A 26,001-nucleotide genomic window follows, 5' to 3' on the forward strand; every position below is an offset into this window, starting at 1 on the left:
GATACAGGGAAGTCCCTCCCATCTTAAGTTCCAGCCCATCCCCAAGCGCGGGAGAGAGTAAGGAGAGCTCTGCCTCCAGCGGAGAGTCAGGAAGTGGTGTCCGAGGCTCAGGCAAGGTTGTGGAGCCCAGGCCGCAGGTGGGACAGGAAGTAGGACGCACAGGGGGGAGGCCAATTCCCCCAACTCCCGAATTGCGACGCAAACGTAGGGGGAAGAGGTTGGGTCTACCAAAGCTGTGGTGCTGGAAGAAAACGCGCCAATCGCCATTCGGGAGTTCAGACACCTCACCTTAAGGATGCATTTTTACTGCTCTGAACACTGTAAATAATCAGCACTAAATAAAAACCTTAAAAGACCATGCTGGAGTCGTTACTCTAGAGTAGCCATACCAGGCCCTCTGACAGCTGTATATAGAACGGTGTTCGTTATCACTGTTGTTTAGAACATAAGAAGAGTCTGCTGGATCAGGCCAGTGGCCCATCTAGTCAGAATCAGAAGTGTAGAGTTAGAAGGGACCCTGAGGATCCAGCCCCCTGCAATGCAGGAATATGCAGCTGTCCCATTTCAGAGACCTATTCATCCGACTGGGAAAGCCTGTTGGAACAATTTTGGCTTCTTGTAAGGCACTAAACTGTCAGCAATAGTCCACTGAGGGTAGACCAGATCTGGTTCCAGCCTTCGGACTAAAAAAGGTCCTCAGCGCCTGTACTATAAAGCAACTGTTGTTGTTTTTTCCTCATTCTTAACTTTTTGCACTGGGCTCCTAAGACAGATGTAAGGGGGAGAGAGTATAGAGAACCTCCCCCTATCATCAGGAGCAGCTCCTCCCCAAGCAGCCACAGAAGCGCAGGGTCTGAAGGAGGGAGTCAGGAAGCAGAGAGGGAGAGCCAGCAGGGAAGAGCCCCTGCTCCACAGGCGGGAAGAGAGAGAGACGGAAAGGGGGGAGAGGGAAAAGACGGAGCGTAGACCCTTTCCCCCGGCAGCGGAATTAAGGAGGAGGAGATTAAGGAGGAATTAAGGGAGGAGATTCGCTGTCCCCAGGCTCTTATGTTGGTCCAAGGGGCGGAAAGGGGCAGTGCCAGATTCTGACACGGAATAGCGTGGACATGAACCCGACAGCTCATCACACTGTAAATAATGTGCACCAATAAAGACTCTGAAAGACAAGTTTGTGGAGAGTCGTTACTCAGGAGTAGCTGCAATAACCTCTGACAATTTTCAGTGCATGGTGTGTAATCCGGAACCCTAGCCTAGGTTGAAATCAAACTAATCACTTGATAATACCAATTTATTAGACTGCATGGGCATGGATGAGGGAAAGAACAAGCCCCAGATATTCTTTGAAAGCTTTTCAGGCTTCTTTTTTATGCACAGTGTCTAGCTTTTGCTCTGCCATCATTTATGCTGTTGTCTTAAACCCAATGGCTTTGTGTGATCCTTTGCCAATTCAGTTTATTAGTTCAGGCTAGAAACCTCTTAACCCAGACCATAGTATGGTTTCCTTTGGAATTCAGTTGAACTTCTCAGACCAATTTGCATTTACTGTTCAAAGGAACATATTGCTCAGTTTTGGATGTGTCTTTTAAATAGCATGTTTGTTTACACACACACACCACTTCCCGCTAAAGGGCATTAAAGCTGATGGTCCAAGAATACTCTTATCTCCTTGAAACCTTGCTTTACAGGTGTGTGATTTCCTTCTTAGAAGACTGATCAGGATGAGGCAATGTTAATGAAACAGAAGTCAGAGGAATGACATTTTCCTAAGCCATTTGCAACCAATAGCTGTAAACCTAAGAAAGCAACACTCAGAGTTTAGATGACAAAATTCTGGCTTAACAAGTCACGATACGAACAAGCCTCTTGTGCTCTCACAGAGGTCACTGTAGTTTCCCATTACATCCAAACTCAAAAATCTATGTTTAATGACTTCTAAACAACCCAGAATATGACGGCTCCATGTTCTATTTTAACTGGGGTCTTCTTTATTTATTACAAATATTTATATTCTACCTTCCAGGTTACCTTGCGAGAAATGTTGGTGGCAGGTAGTCCTTCTCGCTTGCACAATTGGTTGCATGCAGGGGACAGCTCACTCCAGCAGGGAGTGAGACGCTTGGATCTCAGGGTTGTGGGTTCAAGCCCCACTTTGGGCAGAAGATTCTTGCATTGCATGGGGTTGGGCTAGACCAGTGGCATTCGGTCAGTGTACTAGAGGAACTAGGTCAGTTCCTTAAATGTTTGCTGTAAATTAGGGTATCAAAGCCTGGTGCCTCCTTCCCAAAGCCAGGGAGAAGCTTCTGCCTGGCTCAGGGAGGGAGGCGCAATGCTCCAATGGGTCCAAGACCCCTCTCACCACCTTCCGAAAGCCCGGGAAGCTTCTGCCTGGCTTAGGGTAGGGTAGGGTTGCCAGACATCCCCGGGGGACAGTCCCCGGATTTGCAAATCTGTCCCCGGGAAACGTGGCAGCAGTAGCCTCAGCAGCCCGGAGCCAGCCTGGTAGCGCAGTTGGCTCTTGCTGGCTCCGGGTTGCTGACTGCCACTGCCAAAGGGGAACCAGGGACGGCCGGTGGTACAGATCTCCTTCCCCCTTTGTTTTGACTGATGGGGGAGACTGGGTAGTTGCAGGTGGATGGCCATTGGCCAGGAGGGGTGCATGGTGTGCAGTTTCTCTGCCCTTCTTACGCACCCTTTAAAAACTGGGCAATGGTGTGCCGCCTGCCCATGACTCCCGAGCCTCCCCCGATCGTCTGCACCCCCTGTTTGGACAGATCAGGGGAGGCCCGGGAGCCGCAGGCCGGCAGCCATTGCCCAGTTTTTTAAAAAACTGCACATTTATGTTTCACAGGGTGCGAAATAAGGGCTTTGCACCTTTATACAATATGCATGTGTGCTTGGGCCCAGGGTCTTTTGCCTCACCACCCCCACTACTGACTCCCTGTTGCTACTCAGCTTAAAAAAAAAAGAGTAACCATAGGATAGGAGGCACGCTGCTCCGACAAGGGAGGAAGGTGTGATGCTCACATATGCAGCCGCCAGCCTCTGGCTCTGACTCAGAGCTCAGCAACCTTTTTCAGCCATGGGCCGGTCCACCATCCCATTCACACGAAAACCCATTCACATGAAAGGCCATAGCTTACTGGTAGAGCATCTATTTTGCATGCAGCCGGTCCCAAATTCTGCCCCCAGTATCTCTAGGTAGGCTTTAGAGAGACCCGTGCCTGAAACCCTGAAGAGCCTTATAGACAGTACTGAGCTAAATGGACCAATGATCTACCTCCGTGTAAGGCATCTTCCTCCATTCCTATGGTTTGTTTGTTAAGTCGAGGTTCATTCATCTGACCGTGGCCACTGTGTGTGAGTTGTTGCTTTCTTTCCAAGACGAAGTCTGAAAAGATTGTCACATTTCTCCTTGGCTGTCCCCGCAGAACCGAAGTTCGGATGCTATTGTTATTTGAATCTGTGACCTGCTCTGTCCTATATTCCTGGAGTGTGTTGCTATGTGCCTAAAAAAAAGAACTATAAAAATAAGCAAAATATAATGGGAGTAGCATTGCTACCCCGTGTCACTTTTCACAGCACAGCTTCTGAAAGTTGGAAGCAAATATATTCTCCTAAAAATAGGTCATTTGCAAGGATATGTGGAGCAATTCGTTTGCAAACCGCACAGCAGCCTTTGCAAATGCTGCAAAATAAATGCTAATTTACAAATTTCTGCCGCTGCTGTCATTCATTAGACAACTAAACGGTTAAGCGAGATGCTTAAAAATAAGATTAAAAAGTTAAAAGCAATATAGTTAAGGTGGTAAGTTAGGGAGAAACTCACTGATGAAATCCTGGAGAGCTGCTGCCAATCAGTGCAAACAGCATTAAGCTAGAGGGACCAATGGTCCGACTCAACATACAACAGCTTTCTATATTTATTACGTTTTTATTTTTTTAGTCTGTTAACTACTTTGAGCTCCCGAGCAAAGGCAGAGCAATTCTTTTAAGAAATAATGCGTAGGATGGCCATGGGTCCTGCTTCACAGAGCCATTTCCTGTAAAGTCATATGGAGTCATCCTCTGTTTTAAGGGCTATCTGGCCCAAGCCTGATTTGAAGACAGAGAACTATAAGAAGGGAGAGCAGAAGCCTTGGATTTTGCCAACCAACAGGTAATACTAGGACTGCAAGCACACAGATCATCCGGTCACAGCATTCCGCACTATGGCGAGATGAATCGTATTTCCCTTTAAATTATAGTAATGATTTCTTTAAACTTGCATGCATATGCAGAAATTAGCATGTGCAAATTTTATACAGGTCTATGCCCTCGTTGTTGTTGTTGTTGTTGTTGTTGTTGTTGTTGTTGTTGTTGCATTTCCTGCATTTACTTGCCAACTACTAAGGGACCAGCCTAACAACACGGCTGTTGTGAGAGTCATAGCCTTGTTGTTTTGGATGGCTCAGGGCTGAAGCTGAGACTTTTCTGAGCCAAGGATTTCAAAGCTCACCATCCCCAAGCTAAGATGGCTGAGCAGCTCTCCAGCCTGGATGCATTCAGAGCATTCCAGACAAAAGTTCTGTTTCTCGCTGTAGCCACCAAGAGGCCACCTAGCTTCCGAGTTGGTGGTTAACGTTGAGAAGAAAGGCTAAAGTTCAACCCGCTGATTCTGGACTTGCCTTTTATCCATGTATGCAGCTTCTGTATTGCTGTTTAATTGGCGGATGCTTCAAAGCCGATGAGCCGTGGCTGTGCTCCATGCTGTGTATCTGTCGTTCCCCTTTGCAAGGCAAAAAGCATTCCTTCAAGGGGGCAAAACACATGTGGTATCAGCTGTGCTCGCCCTCGTATATTGTCATAGGCAGCACCACATTACCAAGAAAGCTTTGCTTGGCCTTCAGTTGGCCAGCTGTATGTTGTTCATTGCAAGGACTGGCTCAGATCTTGGGCCAGTAATATTTGCAGGGGGTGGGTGTCCGCTGTTGCTGTATTTAAGCAGTTGTAAAAAAGGAGGAAGGAAGATCATAAATCCAAGCTGTGACCTTCATGCTCGTGCCACCCAGAGTTCTGTTTCATGTGCTTCAGCATCCTACTTCCTTCTTCACCTAAATCGCCACCCAACTTTGCTTTCGGAAATGAATATAAGCAAAACGTCAAAAATATTCAGTGATGTATACCAATCACTGATCCTCTGAAATCATAGGTTTCCTCTGATACCTGTCACCATCGATCTTAGATCCCCATGAACAAGCTGGCCAATTGTGGTCTCAGGTATGGTGGTGTTGGAGAACCTCAAGTTGTTCTTTGTTTGTTTGTTTGTTTGTTTGTTTGTTAATTTTATTTTCAATGCAAAATTACAAACATAAAATCCAAAAATAAAACTAAAAAACCAAGCAGAACAGACAAAAAACCAAAAGAACAGAGAACAGAGTTGTTCTGTGGGACTTGGACATTCACACTAAGACAGTTCTCAATGGTCAGCTTGGGACTTCTTGGCCGCCATGAGAACCATGCGGTTTTCTCAAATGGTCCATTGGCCCAACTCGCAAGGTGGAGCATAACTTCAGATTGGTCCTTGCTGCAGAGCTTGAGTGGGATGGTCTGGGGCTGTGATTCCTCTGTTATCCTGGTCAAACCATTTCCTGGCATGCCTGGTCTCACAACAACAACAACAGCCTCCTCTGCTAGGGTAGAAGACCATTAAGTTGGTCTGCCTCCAAATGCTTAAGGATTCTTGAATGCCTATTTTCTAGAGAGCTTACAATCCTATCCAGGTCTTAGTCTTGGTATGGAACGGAATGGTGCAATGGGCCAGGCACCCTCTCTGGCCCTGCAGAGCCCAGTTTGCCGCTTGAAATACTAGGGATTATCTGGGGTGATGGAGCAGGTGGGGTGATAGCTAGAGCACAAGTACATAAAGCTCACTGAAGCTGGCTAAACACACGTTAAAATACAGAATCATGCCTATTGCATGATGGTGACGGCAGCAATGAAAGAAGGTAACTTGGCCTCCTGGCAAGGGATGTAGCTGCACAGGCAGGTATATGGTGATTTTGGTTGCTGGCTCCCAAGGTCACGCAAGCTGAGTGAAGGCATGTGAAGTTTATGGGATTCGGACAACCTACTGGCAGCTGCCATGAGAGCACGGAAGCATGTGGGGGGGCTATTAGGAATCGACCTATGGGGACGACGACACACTCTCTTGTCTAGCAAATTGGAGGCTACACTCTGCATCACCAGCGAAAGGTTTCTGCCAGCAATTGAAGTGGTCACGGCCTCTGGAAACCTGGAAGAAATTCTGAGCGCGCAGATGATGTTATGACTGGCATATCTGCAAGCGAGGAACCGCGCTTGGGAGTGAGGCATGCAGCATAGAAGGACCCAGTCCTTATGTCACCACCCTGGAATGGAGGGGCTGCTTGAAACAGCAACTACTTTTCTATCGCCAGGCTGCTAAGTGTCTAGCTGGACCTTTTCCGTTTTTGCTGTGAAGGAGTCGAGGTGGGGGCAGGGGCCGGGCAGAGAGAAGCCCTTAAGCCGTGTTTACAGTGGAGATATTTTAATTAGCTTTTGGGCTTGCAATTCAAACAATTTGCATAACACAGCTGCTCTCGGAGCAAACATGAGAACCGTTCCTCCCCTCGTGGGAACTTGATTTGGTTTGCGATGCATTTACTTTACCCACCGTCTGTTTATTGTGTGCATGGAAGTCCGTCCTTGCTTTCATAAAGGATTTCTGCGAGGGTGCAATAAGCAGTAGGCATGTTCTACTCTGAGGAAGCGCAGAGACATTGCGTAGCTGAGACTTTTAACAAGCTCTTTTTTTTATTGCGTACCTGACTCTGGCACTGTAAATTCCCCATGCTGGAGGTTTTCGAGATTTCTACCCTCAGAGACCCTGCGCCACATGGATTTGTCTGTTGAGAAACTCCTACATATCTGAACTTCACAACATCACAGAGGATTCTGGAGCCTATTTGAAGGCGCCCCTCTCACTCAGGCAGAGGCATGCCTGAAACGTTTCCTACAGTCTTTGCCATGGCTGCAGGACAGAATCAGTACAGGTAGGCAGGCAGTCTTCATCTGTCATTAGCTAATCTCCTCGCAGCCAAACGGCATGTGACGGTGCAGTCATGCATGTCCCTGTCCCTGTCAGATACATAGGCAACATGGTTTGGTGGAGTCTGGAAAGTGAAATCCCGATTGGCTTTGCTACGTTTTGCAGCTTTAAGAAATTCGCCACCGGCCACTCAACTCTTGATTCCGGGAGCGAATAGGGGGAAACAGCTTAAAACAGCCTTCCCTAACCTGGCGTCGTCCAGACATTTTGGACTGTTAACTCCCATCAGCCCTGAAAGCTGCCAGTGTAGGCTAGGATTGGTGGAAGTGGTAAAGCGAAATGCCAGGTTGGGGACAGAGGGCTTAAAAGCAACGAAACCTTGGTGTTATCAGCCCCATGTGCTATCCCTGCACTGATTTTGTGCGTGCGTGCAGGGGGAGTTGTTGCTTTTTACATCACATCCCTTGCTCCCTCCATCGAAGGACCTCTGGTATGCTTCCGAGGACCTCCAGGGCTCAGCATAGCATAGTTTTCAAGCCATTGGCTCACATTCTTGAGCTGCAGTGGTTGGACTAGAATTACCCTGGTGGTCCTTTCTGACTCTACAATTCTGTGATTCCTCTATGATCCTCAACGCACATAGCTGGAAGTAAATTCAGATAAAATCAATGGGGATTTATTGCATATTTTACTATTTTTTGTTGGGAACCTGCCAGTTAGATGGGCAGCATATACAATTATTATTATTATTATTATTATTATTATTATTATTATTATTATTATTGCTGTGCAATGCGGTTCCCAGGCCTGGATACAAGATGCTGCTCCGACCTTCTCCTTTCTCACCTTGCCTACACAGGAAAACAGGAAAGATCCCGAACGCTTCAGATTAGACAGGTGGTAAAAATGCAGACAAATCAGATGCCACAGTCATTAAGCCGAATCCTGCTTCCTTCTCATCACCGCCCGCCCTTTGGAAACCTACTCAACTTGGCATTTATATTTGCTGTGTTTTTGAGAATTGGTCCCGTCTGCGTGGCTTTCTAAAGTTCTTGTACTTTTCTACCCCTCTGAGCATTAAGACGGGATCTTTCCCCATTCCTGATGTCGCCTGCAATGCAGGGCATATGATGGGGTGGTGCTGGAGGAGGAGAGGAGAAGGAACTATTTTCAACAGAACAACTCAGCTTGCAGAACTTTGGGTAATAATCCTTTTCTGTTTGTTGTTGATCCAGGCCAGCGTGTAGGCGTCCTATAGGCCTCGTAAAAATCCATCTGGTTCGTAAAAAGAAGCTTTAAAACCAAGAAACGTGACAAATCAGCGCAAGGTTCTAGGGGGCTTCGTTTATTTTTTGAGGCTTTGCTGAGAGCCAACACCACTAAGAGTCACCTTTCCTGTGCCTTCCTTCATCTTTCGCATTCGTCTAAACTCAGTTTTGCCACATTTATCTTACTCCACAGGGAACGGAGGAATGAAAGTTACCGCTTAAATTATTGCAATTCTTCTTGATCCTCCTCACTCCCCAGATTTCCTTCCCATTGGAGTTATGGGGTTCCTGTTTTAACATGGAGCACTCCATTTGGCCAAGGGACACGAGTGGCGCTGTGGGTTAAACCACAGAGCCTAGGGCTTGCCGATCAGAAGGTCGGCGGTTCGAATCCCCGCAACGGGGTGAGCTCCCGTTGCTCGGTCCCAGCTCCTGCCAACCTCACAGTTCGAAAGCACGTCAAAGTGCAAGTAGATAAATAGGTACTGCTCCAGCGGGAAGGTAAACGGCGTTTCTGTGTGCTGCTCTGGTTCTCCAGAAGCGGCCCATGGTTCTGGTTCTCCAGAAGGCCCATGGGCCGGAAGCAGCCCAATCGCCTTCTCAATCCGGCCCACGGACGGTCCTGGAATCAGCGTGTTTTTACATGAGTAGAATGTGTCCTTTTATTTAAAATGCATCTCTAGGTTATTTGCGGGGCTTGCCTGCCTTGGTATGGTGCTGTGGTCCAAACCACTGAGCCTTGGGCTTGCCGATCAGAAGGTTGGCGGTTTGAATCCCCACAACTGGGTGAGCTCCCGTTGCTCGGTCCCAGCTCCTGCCAACCTAGCAGTTCGAAAGCATGTCAAAGTGCAAGTAGATAAATAGGTACTGCTCTAGCAGGAAGGTAAACGGCGTTTCTGTGTGCTGCTCTGGTTCTCCAGAAGCGGCTTTGTCATGCTGGCCACATGACCTGGAAGCTGTACGCTGGCTCCCTCGGCCAATAACGCGAGATGAGCGCCGCAACCCCAGAGTCGGTCACGACTTGACCTAATGGTCAGGGGTCCCTTTACCTTTACCTTTACTCCATTTGGCCTCCCCCAGAAAGCTTAGGTGTGCTTAGCTAGACTTCGAGTTCTCCTCTTCTTCATCTTCATCTTCACAGGGTTGTTGAGGATAAGGCGGGTGGGAGGAGAACCATGCATACCACTTTGAGCTCCTTGGAAGAAAATTGGGGGGGGGGGTATAAATGCAAAAAATAAATCATGCACAGACAGGCAGACCACTATTCTTCCTTTGGCAAGCTGGCAGCGTAGTGCAGAAGGGAGAGACTCCCGAGCACATGCTATGCATGAAAAGAGCTCCAGATTCAGTTCCTGGTTTCTACAGGTAACACCAAGGACGATCTACATCTCAGAAGAGCTGATGCCACTCAGTATAGACAGTATAGATTCTGAGCTGAAAGGAAATAATGGTCTGACTTTGTGTAATGTCTATGCTCCATAGTTTCTTCCTGGATCTTGCTGTTAGCTTAGTTCAGGGTTTCGAAACTTGAGTCCCCAGCTGTTTGGGGACTATAACTCCCATCATCCCATACCACTCGTCCTGCTAACTAGGGATAGTGGGAGTTGTAGTCCAAAAACATCTGGGGACCCAAGTTTGGGAAACCCTGGCTTAGTTCAAGAGTGCTGGTGCCTTACACCAAGCACTTTTTGAAAGGGCTGTAAGTGATTCCCCATGCATTGCACAGAGTTGCTATTCGTGATTTTAAAAAAGAAAGAAGAAAAGTTACACTGACCACAGGAAGTTCATCACACAGTCCTGTGGTTTGTGGCTTATGTCTAATATCTGAGGATCATGCCAATCCTGTAAAATACTGGCACACTGGTTTATCTGCTGCTGATAAGGATGAGGAGGCCAATTGACCTCAGTTTGCATTTAAAGTTGCTCCTAGCTAATTTGCACTTGGTGAAACCCTACAAAAACTATTAAAAAAACAGCCTTCCATATTTGCAGTTATCCGAATTTTGCAATGTAGTTCTTCCGCTCAAGTCATATGTACAGTGGTACCTCGGTTTAAGAACAGTCCTGTTTACAAATGATTCGGTTTACAAACTCCACAAAACCGGAAGTAATGTCTTGGTTTGAGAACTTTACGTCAGTCTAAGAACGGAATCCGAACAGGGAAGGGCACCAGTGGAGGGGTTGTTTTTTTATTATTATTTCTTTATACAAAATATTTATATTCTGCTCTTTTATAAAAGAGAAATCAGAGCATTTTACAACAACAGCACATAAAACTAGTCAATAAAAGAACATTAAAAAGTTTGGAAAGCCAAACTAAGGAATGGAAAAATGAGGCATTGAAAGGAACCAGAATTGATAGATTACCCCATCCCTAACATTGTCCTTTTCTCCATAGTTGCACCTCCCATTTTGCCATAAGTAGATGCATTATATAATAAAAGGCAAATCTGGAAACAATGCAGAACTTTCTCACTGGTCCTATGAAGGTTAGAATCATGGGTGTGTTTCTTTGATGGGCATCTTGTTTCTCTAAGCCTTTGTGGAGTCATGTGTAATCTTTTATTTGCTCCTGTATCTTTTCGGTGCTTGGTTCGCTTCATGATCATTTCAGAAGGTCCTCCTAGCTCTCAGCTGACCTCTGCTGGATGTAGAGCTTTTAACAGGCAGATAAATGTATACCTGGGACTTGACCCTGCTAACAGGACTTCCTGGCTGCAGAACAAATGTGTCTTTAGAGCATGTGGAAGAGCAGTGCGCTAGGAATGCTTGAGGAATGGTGGATCTGAATTCTGAAATGGGCCCACCTGATCCTGGTCAGAACATAGACCTCCTATGGAATCAGGACTCCAACAAATTCCACAAGCAATCTGCCTCCAACAGCTAACAGCCCCAGGGAGCAGCTAGAGCCGCAGGTGTTGAAAATGGGTCTGCAAATGTCCCAGGGAACAATAGCATTTAATGTTTTGCCATCCCTCCCGGGGACATTGAAAAAATATAGCTGTACTAAAAAGTTTGGCTTTGTTTTCTTGAAGAATTTCTTGAAGGGTGATTTGTTTGTTTCTTCGCTTGTTTTAATCCACATGCGAAAATGGGCCAGTACAGGCTTTGAATAAGGAAGTTTTAAATGTTTGATGCTTTACTGTCTTTTGATTTGCTGGAAGCCGCCCAGAGTGGCTGGGGTATCCCAGTCAGATGGGTGGCGTATAAATAATAAACTTTGCGGTTTACTGAATACTTATTCATATTTCACTCTTCGGTGTGTCTCGTGCCCATTTAGATGTGCTTCTTCCCTCCTTTCCCAATACCATTTATATGTCATTTGTGCTGCGGGATGTTAGTACCCAAAATGTGCGAAAGTGTTATGGACCAAATTTAGGCTGGCAAGTCCACCTCCTAACTTGCACTCGATTTCAGTGGTTGGGAGCAAAGCCTGATTTATCAATGAGTATTTTTATAATTAATATAAATACGTGCCATGAGCTTTTTAAAGCTGGAATGGGGAACCTGTAGCCCTCCAAATGTTGTTGGATTACAACTCCCATCATCCCAACTATTACGTCACGCTGGCTGATGGGAGATGGGTGTCCAAACAACTTCTGAAGGCCAACAGGTCAATGAAAGGGGCCTAAGGAAGACAAGGCCTTTTGTGGTAGGAGGAAGAGGCCTATGTTACACATTTACAGTGGTACCTCTACTTATGAATAACTCTACTTACGAATGGAGCTCCGTCCGCCATCTTGGATGCGGTTTAGAGAGGATTTTTTCTACTTGCGAATTTTTAGATAGGGTTGCTTCAACATGAATTTTTTCTCCCAAAGGGATTCGACTTACAATTTTTCCGACTTACGAATGTGCATTCGGAATGCATTAAATTCGTAAGTAGAGGTACCACTGTATATCCTTCCCAGAGAAATGATATTTGGCCACCATTTCCCCCTGTCTGGGTACAGCAGCGTCATAGTCCATTCTTGGGCCTCAGCCCTTAACAATATGACCCTTGCCAAAGTCATAACAGGAATCGGTCATCCCTCACGGGAATGTATGTTTAGAGTTCTGTTCCCCACCCCTTTAATATCTAAAATAACCGCCATGTTTGTTTTATAGTCCCTGTATCCTATTTTTATCCAGTGCTTCAGCTGGAGTGTGCTAGTCATCAGTGACTTGAAAAGGGTCAACGCTGAGGTTAGTTACTGTAGAAAATTGTCACTTTTTCCACATGGAGAGGGAAATGAAATTTCATTGAGCTTTGTGGGTTTATTTTTATCTCATCTCATTACTGAGTGTGACAGGAATCCCAGCTATAAAGTAATGTAAAGAGAGAAAATCTGGTCCACATGTTAAGGATTAAAGGTCAAGAATGATTCAGCTTCAGCTTCTGGCAGCTAAGGTGAAGTAATAAGTATAAAGAATTTTGCAGTGAGAAAGAAAAGGGGCATTTGATTATCCCCCACCCTGAAGATTTCAGGAGGAAATGCCAGATCCACTGGGTAGTCATTTTAAGTTATTTCACATCATTTCAAATTTGCACACTGCCTCTCCATATTAACTGTACTTGAGATGGTTTACAGTCCATAGAAATTGCAAAATACGTGACAAAAATCACTTTGCCATTCTGTAGCAATTCGAAATATGGCTGAAAACAGACGAAACAAAAATTCAAGAATCCACTTTGCATACTGTGTTGCAATAAAATAACAGAACAAAATTATCAGAAAGCAAAACAAAAATTCACCCATCATTAACAAATGCAAATAAAACCAATAAATACAACCCATAATAAAACAAAAAAACCATCCACACCAATTCCAACTAATTGAATAATTACATAATTACAATACACCGTTTATGTTGAGTTACATCCAGTGTTTCTTAACATTTAGTGGCTTGTGGTTTTACTGTTAAGATACATCTATAAGAAAATTTTGAAGTTAATATTGTTACCTAACAAAGGGAGCCTCCATTACTGAGCCATATGAATTCTTATTACATGGTACTTTCTTCCTGGAAAATCCATTTTGTTCAGAATTCATCTGTTTCCCATTGTGGTCAGTTGTGATCGTATCAATACAGAGCTCCAAATGTTCCATGCATTCATAGTTGTACTGCATCATTGGTTGTGAAGCCTTGAGACTGTGGAGAACTTTTCACACGTGTATATTTCACTTACAATGTGTTTTTTGCATATTAAGTGGTTCATTGAAAGAATGCAAATAGTTTGGATCTGGATTCTTAAAGTACTATCAGAATGGCCTTTGGGATTTTCAGAGATTAGTAGCTTTCCGTCCACATTTTGGTGTCATGATCTTTGGCAGCCAGGCGATGTCATGTGTGATCCGCTTGAAGATTATTTTCTTGGAAAGCACTGCTTTTGGTCAGGTTCTTTATTTTCTTTTTCAAACTGAACTATTCTTGTTATTAAGTGGACAAGCTACCACCATATCCTTTCCTGTTATGAGTTGAGTAGTGATGTCTTATTGGCCTTGAGCTTGAATTAACTCAAGTAGAGAGAGAAGAGGAGCAATTTGGGAGCAAAATTGGGAGCACAAATCCAAAGGATGGGAGATAGATGGTATAATCAGGATTGAAAGGATTATTACTATGGAATGTTCCCATAAACAAGGGCATAAAGATCTAATTGGCTTTCTTCTGTGCCAAAGTAGGCAGAATCAGAATGATATGTAAGACTTGTTATAGTTGTGCTCCAAATGCCGTTCGGAGTCTTTGCCAGAGGCTGAATAATCATCCTGTGTTCCTTCCTTTCGAAGGAAATTGTCTGAAGCTGGCAGACCAGTTTAGCATAGTCTGCCTGTCTCTGAGCTCAACAGTGTCGCCATGCTCAGCCATCCTTAAGTGTGTTGTCTTCCCCTAGTAATGTACCTGGAAAGATGGCTTGTCTGCTAGATGGTTCGAATGCAAAAGGAAACAGGCCAGCATTCCGCTTCCACAAATGGCAGGATCAAGGCATTTTCAGCCCGGTCAACAACTATAGATCTTCCGTGGACAAAACTATACACAGCTTCATAATTCTTCTTTCGTAGCCAAATTCTGAGGACTTTCCTGACACTGAATTATTAAACCTGCTTTCTTACTCATGATTCTGTGCCCAGTTGTTCATCTTCCAGATGTCACAAAGACAGTTCTTTTGCCTACCTAATGGCCTGGATCGGGTGTGGGGAACCTTTGGCCTTTCTGATGCTCCTGGGCTACAACTCCCATCACTCTTGACTGTTGGCCATGCTGGCTGGGGTTGATGGGAGATGTAGTTGAGCAGCAACTAGAGGGCCCAAAATCCTGCCCCCAGGCCTCTCAGTGCATACTAGATTAGGTTTTGGCCAAAATACTCTGATTCTAAGAGGGACCTAGGAAATTCCTTTCACCCCCTGCTCCTTACCTAGGGTTAGAGGAACAGAATGGCACTTTTCTCCAGCACAAATTCCCTCACTCCCACCTTAACCATAGTTCACCATAGCCTTCCACTGGCACCAAGCTTTAAACCCTGGCTTCATAATCTGGTTGAGATTAACTTCAAAACCTTGTATTTTAAGATTGGCGGAAGGGCCCTCCTGGTAGTTCTGCTGCCTTCAGACACTCGGGTTTGGGGTGGCCTAGGAGGAGGGCATTTTTTGTGGCAGCCCCTAAGTTGTGGAAATCCCTCCCTACAGAGGTGTGTCTGGCAACTTCATTATACATTATTCCGGTGTATAATATATACACAACTTCAGGTGTATGTTTTCAGGAAGCAGCCTATTTCCTGTGATTTCATTATTATTTTTAATTGTAGGTTTTTAAAACTGTTTCCAATGTTACATTTTAAATGGTTGTAAAACACCATAGGACATTAGGGTGAACGGCAGGTAATAAATTAAAATGACATAAACAGCAGTTCTTGACTTTGACTAAAGCTGACATCCATTTCTAATCTGCACCTTGCATTTTACTGTGTATTGTTATTCTAATACATTGGTTTTTATATGGTCTTTCTGTGATGTGTTGATAGATCCCCCCCCCCCCCAGGTACATGCCACTTTGGAATTCTCTCAATGAAATGTAGTTAAAAGAGGTTCGGAATAAATAAATAAATAAATAAATAAATAAATAAATAAATATAGTTGATCTCGGCATGAGCCTTAGAATACTGGTCGTAGTTTGCACCGGAGAAGGAAGGAACTATCATAGCTGTCAACTTTAGGATTTAAAAATAAGGGATCACTTGCCGAGTGCTGCCAGAAATCGCCTCTGCGCATGCCGGGGCATGTGCAGAAGTGATTTCCGATGCTGGCTCTGCCCATGTGCAGACATGCACAGAAGCGATTTCCGGTGCCCAAACATGGGCAGAGCGGCACTGAAAATCGGTTCTGCGCATGCCCGGGCATGCGCAGAGGCAATTTCTGGCAGCACTCGGCAAGTGAGCGAGCAGCCAGCCGCCAAGCGAAGCATTTTTACCGAGCGGCGGCTGGCTGTTTGCTCGCGGGGGGGGGGGGGCGCTGAGTGGAGCCTCCCTGACCGGCAGGGAGGGACAGGAGCTGCTTCCTTTAAAATGCGGGAGCTTTACAGGATATTTTACAATCCGGGCTGCCAGCGGGAAACGGATTGAAATAAGGGGGTTTCCCGCAAAAAACGGGAGGGTTGACAGCTATGAACTATACGCATAGGGAGCATGAAAGTTCACAGTGCCTCCCTTTGATCCATGGTTAAAGCTTTGCCTCTACATTACCTCTCCGATACTCGCATGTGGATGATTTCAAAACTTGGTTGACGCTCTTCCTGCTGAAGCAAAAGTTGTAACTAGTGTCCTCTTTTTTTCTTTCTGCACAGAATGCGACACAGAAACAAAAAGGGTTCAAGATGTCCTTTCTGGAATTGAAAAACCGCAGGTATGTGATCCGCTGGCCTTGGACGAAAAATAATAATTACACAGCAGTGCAAAATTGAAGATAGGGGATGGGATCTAGTGTAACATGGGATCTAGTGTAGCAAAGTAGCTTTGGAGTTTATGTCATTGGTAGCACACAAGCTTATTTTTCACAGTGTAGGGGTTGCTTAATAGTAATAAATTTATAATATTATAATAATAAATAATATTATAAATTATTGTTATTATTATTATTATTATTATTATTATTATTATTATTATTACCATCATCATCCAAGTTCACAGCTCCCATTGGATTTCACTGATTCCACTGTTGTGCTGTGAAGAACGAGACTCCCGCTGGCAGAGTGGCTGCTGCAGACGTGGGCTGCCACGATTGGGTATCATCCAATATTGATACATAGATATTTTCCTGTAATTAAATGAAGGCACCATTATTTTTCATGCCCAAGAGGATGTGCCCCGTTGGCCTTTGCAGTTGGCAAGCAGGACAAAGCCTCTCGATTGCTTGCATCTATATAGAATGTGTGTACAGTATATAGAAATCTAGCAGTAGCTGCTGTACTTCAGGCTTGCTTCAGCCTCTTAACTATCTGCCCAGTAGACCTGAAGGAGCATCTCACCACCCCCATCGTTCTGCCCAGACACTGAGGTCCAGCTCCACAGGGCGGGCGCCACTACCGAGAAGGCCTTCTGGCGGTTCCCTCCCTGTGAGAAGTGAGGTTTACAGGGAACCAGGCAGAAGGCCTTCTCGGTAGTGGCGCCCGCCCTGTGGAACACCCTCCCATCAGATGTCAAAGATATAAACAACCACCTGACATTTAGAAGACATCTGAAGGCAGCCCTGTTTAGGGAAGTTAATGTGTGACATTTTAATGTACTTTTAATCTTTATTGGAAGCCGCCCAGAGTGGCTGGGGAAACACTGCCAGATGGGTGGGGTGCGAATAATAAATTATTATTATTATTATTTGCTAGCTGAAGCTGCGTGCTCCAGCCACTGACCTCAAGGACCCCTGAGCCAGAGCAAAAACACCCCTGGTCTAGGTTGGGATGTAGTCATCTAAGGGCGGACAAATCTGTCCCGTTTCCGATCTGTGCTACTTTCATATATTTTTCACCCGTATTTCTGCTGCATTTCTGCCATACCTGCCAAGTTGCTGTCGGAGAAATAAGGGACCAGGCGGAAGTAGCAGACCGGAAGTAGCGCTGCCGCCATTTTGGAACTGGACAGAGCATGCTCAGAAGCGACTTTTGATGCTGCTTTGCCCAGTTCCAAAATGGCCGCCACGCCAGAAGTCGCACTGCAGCCATTTTGGAACTGGGCAGAGCAGCATCAAAAGTCGCTTCTGAGCATGCTCCGCCCAGTTCCAAAATGGCTGCCGTGCCAGAATAAACCGGGGGGGAAACAAAAAAATCCATTTTTTCAGCTAGGAACAGCTGGAAAAACGGGTATTTCCCGGGGAATACGGGAGACTCGGCAGCTATGATTTCTGCACTGGTCTGCATTGTTTGAAATAAGATATCCTATTTAGGTAGGGAATTTCAGTATGAGAAGTGCATCTCAATCCAGTAGTTAGCTAAAGCTGTAATCTTAACACCACTTCGGAGTTTGAATTGCACTCAGTCCTTCAAGCATCCCTGTGGTCATTACTTCCTTAGCTAGGTCCCATCTCAGCAGTTGCCTTAGCCACGAGGCTGCTTTGGCGCAGCTGTGCCTCCTTATCTTAAAACACGTAATTTCCGCTGCAGCTCATGCAATCAGACCATTAGTCATCTGGCTTTTTTTTTTTAAGCGAATGTACAGAAATAGCCCCCGTAAACACGTAAAATGTTTACAGCTGCATTCCTTGCATTATTCCTAGCTTTCCTTTCACATGTGTGGCATGCTGAGATTATGTAACAGGGCAGTCTGGTAGAAAGGTATTTACGGGCTTTCGTTTGAGATGGCCTTAGCGTGCTTCGCTGATGACTTAGGCACATATGTGAGCACGTGAATTAGTAGTTGCATGCATGATCTCATATTTGTTGTGTGCGAGTCCAAATGAGAGAGAGAGAACCATACAGAAGCAATCCCGTTGTAGAAATAGTAATACCAGCCTCGTCGCTGTGTTGCTTAATTGGCTATGTTTTTCGGTTAAGGGGGTGCATTGCAAAAGAAGGAAAGGGTGATTGTTCAATGAATAGTAGACTAGAGAACCAGTAAGAAAATCCAGTGAATGTTGCCTACTGACCTACCTGCTGGTCTCCGTATTTCAGAGACATGGTTGAAGTACTGCTTATAAGAGCAACCCTTTTTTTACAGGGTCTGAGTTGTGGGTTGAAATTTGGAGATGTGATGTGCATACACACAATCAGTACCAGGATCTTGAAATTAAAATGTTTCTGTGGCAGCTGAGAAAACTTGTGCTAGACATACTGATTAAAGAAGCTCTGCCGTGAAGGGTTCTCCCCTCCCCCCCAAAAAAAAGTGCAATTAAACTGCAATCTGCTTTCTTCATTCCTTCTTAAAGTGGGCATTTTTATTTGGATTATTGTTTCTAACAGACAACTTTGGGTCTTTATCATACCGGATGAGCTATTGTATGGCTAAAGGGGGAAATTAATGTGTGTGTGTGTGTGTGTGTGTGTGTGTGTGTGTGTGTGTGTGTAATAACAGACTGAATAGTTTGGATTACCCAAGCAAAGAAAGGTGCTTTTTGTGATTCTCTGTTCTAGCTGTACAAGAAGAAACAATTTCTCTCAACCTAGATGTATGGCCCTGTGGTATTTTAATTAGGGCACAAACTATATTAGAAATGAATCCAAGCTATGCAATAAGTCCAGCTCTCATTCATTCCGGATGGGGCTTTCACAGGAAAGTTTTCCAATGGAGTGTGCATATAGTAGAGTCTTAGGGACGGGTTGTTTTGCAGCAAATGTCAACTTGCATTCAGCATAGACTGCTTGGTACCTTGTGGCTCAATCCAAGGTACTTAGATGGGTCAGTGGAATCTATTTTGACTCTCCGGTTAAACCAATGAAGCTGCCTAGCACCTCAAGGACCGCCTCTTCCCAGGTGAACCAACCTGGACTCTGCAGTCATCGCCTGAGATCCATTTTTGTGTGCCTCTTCCATGAGAGGTCCAGAGGGCAGCAACACGAGAACGAGCCTTCTCTGTGGTGGCTCCCTGCTTGTGGAATGCTCTCCCCAGAGAGGCTCTCCTGGCACCTTCTTTACATATCTTTGGGCCTCAAGTGGAAACATTCCTCTTCTCCCAGGCCTTTGGATAATTAAAACAACCTATGGTCACTGGTCCCATCACCTCCTGGCAAATAGAAGGGGAGGAAATGGAGGCAGTGAGAGATTTTACTGCCTTGGGTTCCATGATCACTGCAGATGGTGACAGCAGTCACGAAATTTAAAGATGCCTGCTTCTTGGGAGAAAAGCAATGACAAACCTAGACAGCATCTTAAAAAGCAGAGACATCACCTTGCCGACAAAGGTCCGTATAGTTAAAGCTATGGTTTTCCCAGTAGTGATGTATGGAAGTGAGAGCTGGACCATAAAGAAGGCTGATCGCCGAAGAATTGATGCTTTTGAACTATGGTGCTTGAGGAGACTCTTGAGAGTCCCATGGACTGCAAGAAGATCAAACCTATCCATTCTGAAGGAAATCAGCCCTGAGTGCTCACTGGAAGGACAGATCGTGAAGCTGAGGCTCCAATACTTTGGCCACCTCATGAGAAGAGAACACTCCCTGGAAAGTGAACTTGCCGCAGCCAGCCAGCAGGGGCTTCAGAGACAACCAATTCTCCCCAGGTCAGGACGGTGCACAGGGAGGAAAATGAGCCCGCAATCTACCGCTATCACCTGGGGATTGACCTGTTGATCGAGGTCGACTGGTTGGACATCCTTGATCTATAGGAGGCAAGTCAGCCTCCTTATATTTCATCGGAAGCTGTGATGCCACCTTCTTCTCCCAGAAAACAGAGCTTTAACCTCCTAGGAGAACAAACGACATAACTTGCTGCCTCCCTGTGTGAAATTCTCCTCTTTCTCCCTGTTTTCCAAGATTTTCTTCCCGGGACGTCCACGGGAATTGCTATTCGTTTTGCTCTCTGGATTGTGCAAATTATTAAAGTTTATAAAGGGATACCAAACTTCTTCTTTTTTTGTTTTTAGCCATATGTTCTAAATGGATACGTGTGTCCTAGCTAGTGATCATAAAGGAAAGAAAGCATTCCAACAGAACATTGGCTGGATACGGTATATTAAGTTCCAAGTCCTAGTCTGAATTTATGCAAAACAGTTATGCAAGCATGTGTCCATAATAAACAAAACCGGGGGGGGGGGGGCTCTTTTTAGTTATGCATTAAAATAAAAGAAAAAGAACCTCCCCCAATCCAATTTGGTTGTATTTTGTCCTCATTTTGACCTATAAAACGCCTAATTGATATCAAACATTTTGTGTAGGGGCTTATTTCAGCTGTAAACATATTTTATTCTTGGCTACCATTTTATCCCTGAGGCATTTTAATTGCACCGTCTCATTCGAGACATTGAGCTTTCACTGCAGACGTCTGGCTTAATTCGATGTCAGCTTTAATCATTCCAGGTGTTTGAAGCAATCACCGTGGTGTTGGTTTTTCCCCCCTTTTCTTTTTTTACATAAGCTCAGAAAAATGTTAATGCTACGTGAACCTCCTCCTTTGCCTGATAAACATGGCCCACAAGATTTATTAACTCGTTTTCGGAGTGGACTCCAAATAAGATCATAAAGTCATTTGTGGACCTTTTCAGGGTTGCAGATGTTTTGGTGCGGGATAAGATTAAGTGCGTTTGTGGATAATAACTTCTCCGGTATCGCTGTCTTTGTTGGCTCGGCGAAAGGGCTCAGAGATTGAGCTTGGCACGAAACGCAGGCTTGGTGTGTCTGGGTCAAAACCAGACATGATGTGGGCGACAGTGATTTTTGGCAGCCCCACTTTCTGTACCTGTCGCCTCCCCCTCCTCGTGTTAATAGCAGCAGAGAGGGCATGGGAGGAAAAAGTTACACGTCTCCCTATGGGACTGCTGATTAGCAGAGGAAAAACATGGGAAATCCTAATCCTATATCTCCCTAAACCAACTTCCAGGCATGTGTCTGTGCACAGGATTCATTTACCGTAGAGGAGGAAGTGGGGTTGAGTGTGCTCAGTCTGCCCCATCAGTGGAGGGCCGTATCTCTAGAGCAGAAGGACTCTGGTTGAGTCCCAGCACCTTCAGGCTGGAAGAGAGTCCTTGTCTGAAACCTTGGAGAGCTGATGCCCTCAGGGAACGCAGCTCTGAGCCAACTGTGTCTAGCTTCCAAGATTTGGAGGGTGACTGCGTGCAGTGCTCCTACTGTGAAGAAAACTTCAGCGCTCCTGTAGGCTCCCTGTGCATTCTAGAAGCCTACCCAACCAGAGCAGGCTCCCACTGCAGAAAGTCCCCCCCCCTGAGTCATGAAAGACGATGGGGACAGAGGAGGTAGAATAAGCATAGCTGCTCCAGCTTCTTCCACTAGTTTTAAGGGGGGTGGGTTGTGACTCTTAATATTGCAAATGGGATACCTGAAGAAGGCTTCGGTCATGGGCAGGGATGGGTGCAACCGCTTGGTTCAGCTGCAAAATGTTTCTAGTAGAGCGCAAGCAGCAGTTTATTTGGGGGTTTGAGTACCACCACCCTAACTTTGGTGATGCCGTTGGGTGTCTTCACCTCTTCTATGCATACATGCCCACGATTCATCTCGCCACTGACACTAACGCCATCTTCTTTTGTCTCTCTAGGTTTCCGATATCCAGGCGAGGACAGTTTTGCTCACATGGTCTCCTCCAAATGACCTTCTGAGTGTGGATAGGCACAGCAACGGTTTGCCTTATACCTGTATTTACGAAGTTGCCTTATCAGACAAAGGGAGGGATGGAAAGTACAAAATGATTTACAGGTAGAGAATATGCAAGTGCTACGATTTTTACATGGTGTTTTTTTTTTTAAAGAAATCTAAGGTAGTTGGGGTGGAAGGGTAAAGAGAAGCTGCCATCGCTGTTTTTCCAGAGTGAAGCACAATGTTCCTTCCACTTTCACAGTTGTTGTCATTTTGCCATTTCCTCCTCCCTTTCAGCTCCCCTCCCAGTGTTTTTTTCCATAGTGTTCACCAGCTGGAATAGCCGTCTGCTGTGTGTGTGTGTGTGTATCCCAATGACTTCCAGAGTGGAATATTGGTGGGATGCCAACTTGACTACTGTGTAGTCCACACATTTCATCTAGAAAGAGGCCATTTAGCAAAGAAATTTACGAATTCGCCTTTTGCCTTTGAGAGCATTTCCATAAGCTTGGATGTCACTGAGTTTTAATATGGGAAGCAATGGGGCTTGTGGAAGTGTGGGCTTCAAGTCAAGTTCAGCATCATACCGCTTTGAACAGTCACAGCTTCCTCCAGAGAATCCTGGCGGCTGTAATTTGTTAAGGATGCTGAGACGTATTGGAAGATCCTCTTCCGAGGGAACTGTAGCTCTGTGGGAGGAAGAGGGGTCTCCGAACAACTTTCAGCGCCTTTAAGCAACTACATTTCCCAGGATTCTTTGGGGGAAGCAGTGACTGTTTAAAGTGGTATGGCACTGATTTAAATGTGTAGTGCAGATGAGGCCTTTCTGTTGTAAGTGCTCTGGACTTGGAACGAGTTTAGAACATAGTGGCTGGGCACAATGGGTTGGCTTTCGTAACATAGGTTACATGTTGTGAGCCTGTCACTGTAGTCACACAATCCATATTTTGTACCAATTGGTTCCCGAATGGCTTGGCTCCCGAACAAATCGGCTTCCGAGCGTCGCAAACCTGGAAGTGAGTGTTCCGGTTTGCAAATGTTTTTCAGAAGCTGAACGGCTGACGCACCTTCCGCAGCTTCTGATTGAGTGCAGGAAGCTCCTGCAGCCAGTTGGAAGTTGCACCTTGGTTTTCAAACTGTTTTGGGAGTCAAACGGACTCACAGAACTGATTAAGTTTGAGAACCAAGGTACCACTGTACAGTACCTTTACAGCCATACCCTGATGTATTCCACTGCTTTAAAACTCTCCATGGTATCCAAGAAGGCATTTGTAGTAGTATTTTTATTTTGCCCTTTAAGAGAGGTTTACAAAACGAATGAAACAATGAGCATACGCATACAAAATATATATTTTGTAAAAGCTGTAAAAAAGCGCCAGAATTGACTCGAGAATACCCAAAAAGAAGAAGAGTGGGGTAAGACTGATTTAGGCCTCTAGCCTCCATGATCCATTGATGACCATTTTTCTCTTTGGTATCAGCAATATGAGCATGCCTGGACTGTGTTAGACATTGATTAGAGGTTGCTCTGTCTTTAAAGAAAGAAATATTTACAGTGTGTGTACTCTGTAATGAAAAATAAAACCTGGGATTAGCTCTATTGTGCTTAGTTGCATTTTGCACTGCTTGAAATTACTACTTTTCCTTATGAGGCTCTTTCTTTATGTCTTTAGAAGTGAGGTGTGCTATACATTTATGTAAATTGGCACTCTTTGTATGAATGTTACCATTTTTCATTTCCTTTTTCCAGTGGAGAAGAATTGGAATACAAACTGAAAGATCTTAGGCCAGCAACGGAATATCATGTCAGGTGAGCTACATTGGTTGGGAAGATTTTGCAGTTTCCATCCATTCGGTGGTGGATGTTGCAGCGGACTGTCCCAAACTTTATCGTCGCTGACATTTACATGTGGATATTTAATTATCCGGCTTCATTTTGTAAGTGCTTGAAAACAGAATCTGTTTCCCCCTCTTTGGGGACATAATCCAAGTCAATGTTGGCAACTGCGACCAGCTTGACCGATCGTTGGTGTTCCCCAGTGTATCACTAAGTTTGCAGATATTAACAAAAGTTATCTGGGATTGTCAATATTTGGACGGTCACTGTAATGTGAGTAAACATAAAATACTGGAAATGTTCTGTTTTTCTCTTGACTACATAGGTCAAGGATAAGACCCCTTTTCCACACATGTTTAAACAGGTTGTGTGCTCCAGATCTCTCCCTGCCTATTTAGATTATTTATTTCATCGTTTTACATTCCATTGCTGCTTTTAAAAAAGCTCCTAGAATGGTTGAGTGATAATAATAAGGTAGACTCCTGCCTCAAAAAAAGAAAAGAAAAAAGAATATTGTGTCTCAGTCTTGCTACAGCAGGGTTTCCCCAATCTTGGGCCTCCAGTTTTGGGACTACAATCCCCATCACCCTTACAACTGGTCCTGCTAGCTAGGAATGATGGGATTTGTAGTCCAACAAAAGCTGGAGACTCCAGCACAGGCTTTCGCAGAGTATTAAAAACAAAACACAAAAAAGCACCCCCCACACAAAGTAAGTGTCTCCATTTCAGCCCAGCTGAGTTTACTTGCCCCACATCAAACATGGACATGGCTAGGCCCAAGCAGCCTCACAGCCGAATGAAGAGCCTTGGTGGGCTCAGTTAGGCCTTTGGGCTAGAGTTTCTCCATGCTTGAGTTAATGAATGTGGAACCAACGGATGGTTGTCAACTAAGGTTGAGTTCAGACATGGAGTTTATTGCATTAGTTTTACTGTATATGTAACACTAGTATTTCCGTCCCAATTTCAACTGCCCTTTGCACAGCAGTACCTTGTTGTATTGTAGAAATGTGGCTTTTTGGTTAATACGCCACCATGCTAAATTTTAAATGGCCAGAAAGAACTACAGGCTGCCCCAGACCTTATCAGCACAAAACTCCCACCATTTTCCAAGTTAAGGGAGTTGCAAAATGGTATTTTCCTGGAAACGACACAGAAATGCGCCTTAAGCTTCCACTTGATTTCCAGGAAATGGCTTTTACATTATGTGAAAAGTCACGTAACATGCAAAAAAAAACAGTTATGGAAATGCCTAAGTTTTTCTTAGAGTAGACCCATTGAAATTAATTAGCCTAACTTAGTCTTGTTCATTAAACTTAATGGATCTGCTCTAAGTAAGACGTAGTTGGCTAACTGCCCAAGTTCTCCCCAAATACTACCAGACCCCAGAGAAGGGGGGTGAAAGAAGAAAAGAGATAAATCCCCAAACAGGTTACTGGACCTGTGCTAGATTGAGGGCGAATGAGCAGCTGGTGGGCTTTTTGTTTCTCTGCCACCACCGGAACTCCCTTCTCTGGCATGTCACAGTGTGAGGGAAGCGTTCTTGTCCAGCCGTCGGTTCCCTTTGGTTTAAGGGAGGGAATTGCTTCGGGTTGCCTTGCTACGTTTTGGCAAAGGCAGAGAAGCTGTCTCCTTTGCTTGCTCCATGTGTCGTCTTCCACATTCACACACCAATAAAGAAGGCATCCAAGAGATACGGCCTAGAAATGATTCACAGAGGAGGAAACATACGGCTGGATCCAAATTGCACCCAAAACGACAGCACACCCAAAGTTAAACGGGAGAAGCTATTTATGTGTTCATTTGGTTGCCCAGTTTAGACGAGAGAGCGCAAAAGCGAAGTCAAGAGTGTCTTGACCTTGGCAACCTTTTCCAGAGGTTGACATTTTCAGAGGGATAAACTGTTCTGGAATATGCCTGTGGTTTTTGCTGCGGTGCCTGAGAATCCTACACTATAAGGCTTTCCAGCATCTTGCATATGTCACTCCTTTGTGAGCGCAGGTGTCTTATTTCTTCCCAAGGAGATGTCACTGTGGGTCATGTTCAGCGCTGAGTAGCGTCAAATAGAAACCCACACAATTTTCTTATACGGTTTCTAGTTGCTTTGTTTTGTCTGCATCCCTTTTAAAGGAGCTTTGCAGTCAAAAGAT

The 26,001-nt window shown here is 45.0% G+C and overlaps 1 protein-coding gene across 2 annotated transcripts in view; it reads left to right on the plus strand.

Annotated features, from left to right (window-relative positions):
• Positions 1–26,001, plus strand: part of FNDC3B (fibronectin type III domain containing 3B) — a 258,662-nt gene that overhangs the window by 175,985 nt on the left and 56,676 nt on the right. For both annotated transcript variants that reach the window (XM_035132789.3, XM_060274365.2), the window contains exons 7-9: positions 16,132–16,190; positions 21,980–22,137; positions 23,768–23,827. In XM_035132789.3, coding sequence (XP_034988680.1) covers positions 16,132–16,190; positions 21,980–22,137; positions 23,768–23,827 — 277 coding nt within the window. The remainder of the gene's footprint in view (positions 1–16,131; positions 16,191–21,979; positions 22,138–23,767; positions 23,828–26,001) is intronic.

The sequence above is a fragment of the Zootoca vivipara genome, chromosome 5 (assembly GCF_965207765.1).
Source record: "Zootoca vivipara chromosome 5, rZooViv2.hap1.1, whole genome shotgun sequence".
Classification (NCBI taxonomy): domain Eukaryota; kingdom Metazoa; phylum Chordata; class Lepidosauria; order Squamata; family Lacertidae; genus Zootoca; species Zootoca vivipara.